Source organism: Henckelia pumila, chromosome 3 (genome assembly GCF_033568475.1).
Source record: "Henckelia pumila isolate YLH828 chromosome 3, ASM3356847v2, whole genome shotgun sequence".
NCBI classification, from domain to species: domain Eukaryota; kingdom Viridiplantae; phylum Streptophyta; class Magnoliopsida; order Lamiales; family Gesneriaceae; genus Henckelia; species Henckelia pumila.
Genome location: NC_133122.1, coordinates 140997879 through 141003170, shown reverse-complemented (window position 1 = coordinate 141003170; position 5292 = coordinate 140997879). Strand labels below are relative to the sequence as shown.

Sequence of the window (5292 nt, the reverse complement as noted above, 5' to 3'; positions counted from 1 at the left end):
ATACTGTTTAAAAGAAATTTAGCTGACAAAATGTATATTGGATATAATTATTCAATTGAAAGTGGATATAAATATGAATTATGAATTTGTTAGGACTTTAAGAGTTCCAAAAACAGAAAATCAAGTGGCGAAATATGACAAAGTTCAAAATATTTGGTGGACAAGGAAGAAATTGGGATCCCCCACAAAATCTAGGTCCCCGGGGCCTTCCAAAGATTATAAATTTGAAATCTCAAGACATATAATTACACCATCTTAAATTTCATTTATATAACTGGGACAAAATGTGATTCGATAAGAATCCAACTTGAATTAATTCAAATTGTTTACCAAGAAGAGAAGACACCAAATTTTCAAATAATATATATGTAGCCTCCATATCCCTATATTATATGCGTATTCCAACTTTATATATATATATATAGATAAAATAATATAATTTCATTTTATAACCTTTAGACAAAGCTTACAACAAAGTCCAAAAGGCTTCTTTATTATTAGTACGTAAATTAATTACATCTACGATCGAAACCTGCACCAATTCAACTTTGAATCTTTCCACAATCTTTTTTCACAATAATCTTATCGCCTTTTTCCAACAGAAAAATTTTCTTTTCCACAATCACAGGCTTTTCTATATACTTTACCTCGTCATTTAAAAACATGAAATCTATGTACGAAAGCATGCTTAAATATAATATGTAGTACTCGGAGAAATTCCATATTGAAACTGAACCTTGTCCTTAAAGATATCTTCTTTTCCTACACAATATCAACTTTATAAAAAGAGTTAAATTCAAATTTTTAAGCAGCCTAGTTAGTGCATATATCGATTAAAACATGAAACAATCGAAACTCGTTGTTTTACGAAATATTCACGAAATTTAACGTTTCTAAATTAAGTATGGAACAAAGATAAAAGCTAATATAACCTTGTTTTCGAATATTTAGATACAAATGGTTGGAAAGTTTGTTTCTCGTGCACACAAGTACGGCAAAAACTACTCCCATATTGTTCAAATTAATTGACAAAAAGTTCGTCACAATTTAAACAAACTTACAAAAATTCTTTTATTTTAAAACTTGAATCATAACTCATGTGTATGAGAAAATTTCACAAAGATTAATCCCCTTATGAAATACATATCTAAAACGATCATATAAAATTTAACAAGCTTATAATTTTATATTTTAATTTCTAACTAAAATGATTCCCACATTGACAATTAAAAAAAACTATTAAACTAATTTTTAACGCGATATAAAATATAGAAGAAGAATATATACTTTTGTAATTATATTCAAAATGTTGTTTTTAATTGTAAGCACTTTAATTTTTGGGTATATTATATCATCCGTATAAACGCCATAAAAAATGTGTATCACATTAAAAAAATCATCAACATGTATAGGGTTTTTAGCTTATTGTCTATTTTTTTGTTTTGATTCATTAACTTTTCAAAGTTTGGTTTTGGTACACTAAAAGTTAGTGTACCAAAACTAAAATTTGAAAAGTTAATGGACCAAAACAAAAAATAGACAAGTTAATGGACAAAAAAAAATTATCCAATTTCTTTGCACAGATTTTGAAATATATTTAATAATCCATGTTATTTTAAGTACTCGTTGATTTTTTACAAGACCTTTCAGTCACAAACTTAAAATATATATTTTTTCATTGATTGATCCAAATGGTTTTGCAATTGTCCATAACATAATTAACACGACCTGATGATAAGATTATAAATTTATTTGGAAACAGAAAATTTATTTGTACAACTAGTTCAAAATGCCCATGTTTACCTGTCGGCAACGGCAAAATGAAATAGACTTCGTATAACTATTGTTTTAGCATTATCTTATTATTATTAATTACACCAACCCTTTAATTTAAAGAACAAAAAATGGCCCCAAACGTGTTTAAGTTGGTGGAGTAGGTGAACTCTTGGTCAGAGGTCAGGAGTTCGATTTTTACTATCATGTCACACATGGCTTGCCTAGTGTGGTTTACCTGACTAGCGTGCGTTAGTTCGAGGTTTACCCAAAGCGCATCGAAAAATAGCGATTCCGAGTTCTCGCGTCAAAAAAAATAAATAAAGAAAGAAGAAAAAATGTTGTAACATAAAAAATTTAATTGATAAGATATGAACTTGGAAGGTTGATCCTTCACTAAATATTCCAACTGCTACAGATTATTTAATTAAACCCGAAACAAAACAAAAGAAAAGAAATTAAAATAAATTTTACTTGTGGAGAAAATCAAACCAAATTTGCTTGAAGACATTGATGATGAGATGATGATATTCGGTAGAATTCAACGACAGATAGCAAGCAAGAAGGTTTTCCAAATCGGTGGATGCTCTAATGTTATTCACGACGATCATCTCCACCATTGATTCCCTGAAATCTCTCCCGGGATCTTTCGAGAATTTCATCACAGCAAAAGTAGTACTGATCTCCGAACTTGAATTCGAACTCACGCTCTTCCTGCTGATTCGCGGAGAATTAGGTGAATATCGTCGGATTGGACGATCTTTGTAGGTATTGCACGTTAAAATGTCTTCTTTCATGACAACCTTAACAGACATGGACCCTTTGGTCGGCTCTTGTTTGCTGGTGATGATTGGAGGGAGACGATGATGATCCTTCGGCGAAACTATATCGAATCCGGAGGGTGGTCTCTCATCGTTGCCGTTGGTAATTTCCATGCCGTCGAATGTGTCGTCGGGGGTCGTCAAGCCACGATCTGAGCCGTATTCCGTCATTATGGAGGTGGAATTAGTTGGAGTACTAGTACTGAGAAGGGTATTTGAGGAGTTTACTGATTCTAGAGTGGCACGGCAGCTGCAACCGGCCGAAGAAACGAACCTCCTCTTGGTGCTTCTTCTTCTTCTTCTTCTTCTTCTTCTGGACGACTTTCTCGGCGGTTCTTGGTGTGAAGAAGAAGTTGTTTTCGTGAGGTAATAGGATTTCCTTTTGGGTTCTGATGATGATGATGGTGATGTACTGTGCAGCTTTCTGTTTCTTGTTTTGCTCATCTGTCTCAGCTTGTGAAGCCAGGAATTTGGTATCAGGTCTGATAATTTGAATCTGTAATTACCCATACCTGCAGAAAAATTATTAAGCTCTATCAAATCATGCATGTGACGACCATGGAAGAGAGCTTAGCTAGCTAGAAACTTTCATTTTAATTCTGCTTGAGAGTTTGTGAGACTGTCAGAGCCAGTGTGTTTGATTAAATAGAGATGTGGGACTCTTTGGGGTCCACGGACGAAGAAAAAAAGTGTTCATACAAATTAACCTACCTAATTCCTATAATTATTAATCTTAAGGGCAAATTATTTTAAAATTCCTAAACCCAAATATTTCTTTCTCTTAACTTTTTACACTTAAATTTCTTTGTTTCAACTCCTTAGTGGTCCCCAAATTTGTCTTAACAAAGTGTTTAGCATTTAATCCTTTGTATGTGACATTGTTTTACCTATCAAACCAGTTCAGGCAAAGCAGAACTATCGGTTACGCAAGGTTTCCAGCCGATATACTCTGGATTAGGATCCAACATGCTTCCGTAAGATGAATTAAATTCAAAAACCTCACACTCCAACCACGCAGTCGCAACAGATGGTTTCTGCACAAGCTCCTTCAACGACACCCAGCACAGTCTTAATTCGTTTTCTACCTTAAGGCGTATGGTATATGAATTTAATTATAAAATATGAGCATGAAAGAACAAGAGACTTTAGAAAAATTATTCAGACATAATATTATTACATAAATCAACTCCTTTGAAGAGGAGAAGACAACTTGTTTAGCTACTCATAGTAGCTTTGTTCTTGAAATACATAAAAAGAAAACTTATTACAAATTTTGAAAGAGAAATATTACAACAATTTATTTGTAAGAAAACTGAAGGAAATGATCAATATCTTCAGCTTCCTTGAACGCTTGTATTTATAGCTGAGGTTCCACTCGTTTCACCGAGAAACTTCAGGGAATCTTACAGTTGTTTGCCTTGTCCTTCTATGCCATTATTAATGGCATCTTTAGCTAGTGGATGAATCACCCGTTATTCACCTTGTCCTGTTATGCCATTATTGATGGCATCGTTTGTTGGTGGAGGAGTCACATGTCGTCCTTTTTCTTTTGGCTCTATCCTCACATGTCTTCTTTATTCTTGTCGGGGCATCTACTTCTTTTGCAGTGGTCCCCTGAAAAAATGCATCTTTGGTGGTCCCTGCCCACCTTTGCTTGTCTCAGAAAAATCTTTTCGATCCGTTCGGGGTCTGAATGTTTTTCCGAACTCTGGCTCCTTCTGATCAGGACATTCTGGGCAAATAACCTCTGACCATCTTCCTATGTGAGCCATGTTACAAAATTTTCGGCGAGTTTCTTTACTCCCCGGCAGCTTGTTGTTCCACAAAAAGTTTTTCTTCTTTTCGAAGAGTTCTTCCTCAAAATCCGTAGTTTTTCCTGTCATTGTGTTTAACAGGAACGATCCATTCACAGAATTCTGGTAAAATTTGAACGGAAATTTGACTTTGTCCGTCTCGGTGAGACAGACCCAAATACCCCATGCCCTTCTGGTTGAGATTTCATTTTCTCCAAAAGTGGACACCAAGGGTATTTTTTCAGCTTTAGGATCCTTGATAAATTTATGGCTCGTCATATCAGGTCTCCTTAGCTTGATGAAATGAAAGGGTTCGTGTGATCCTTTTCCTGTTGGTTCTGAAGCTACACTGAAGAAATATAATTCTAGCACATCTCCTCTGGACAAATGATCATTATTTGCCCATGTTTCTTGAAATGCTTCCTGGATCCATTTTGGTAACTATGATATCTCCGGGAAGATTGGCGACGTTGTATAAACTGAGGCCAAAACCCCAAATTCATACCAGAGCTTTACATCCTTAGGATTGACATTGTTTTTTAGCCAAACCCTTGGATATATTCCTGCAACATCAACCCTGCAAGTGTTCAGATTGATTTTACTCCTTGTCTACAATTTCTCCCACTTCTGTTGATAAACCTGGAATGGAGAAATAATAGCTGGATTAGTATCAATATTAGATTTACCCTTGTCAGTGTTGGGCCTAAGATTGATCTCTTCCTCTTTTACCCCAGAGGCGGAGGGTTGACTTGATGAGTTATTCTCATCAATTGTTGTTTCATCCAATTCATCAAAAGCTGATGATAGATTAGCACTTGTTTCTTGGGTTTTGGAATCCTCAACCTTTTGTTCTACAACCGGTGGCTGTATTTTTTCTTCTTATAAAACCAATGGTTTTAACATTT

The 5292-nt window shown here is 34.6% G+C and overlaps 1 protein-coding gene across 1 annotated transcript; it reads right to left on the bottom strand.

Moving 5' to 3' along the window:
• Nucleotides 1–2190: 2190 nt before the first annotated feature.
• Nucleotides 2191–3184, bottom strand: LOC140893188 (transcription repressor OFP1). Its single transcript, XM_073302254.1, has one exon. The coding sequence runs from the start codon at nt 3141–3143 to the stop codon at nt 2244–2246; it is 900 nt and encodes a 299-aa protein (XP_073158355.1). The 5' UTR covers nt 3144–3184; the 3' UTR covers nt 2191–2243.
• Nucleotides 3185–5292: the final 2108 nt, after the last annotated feature.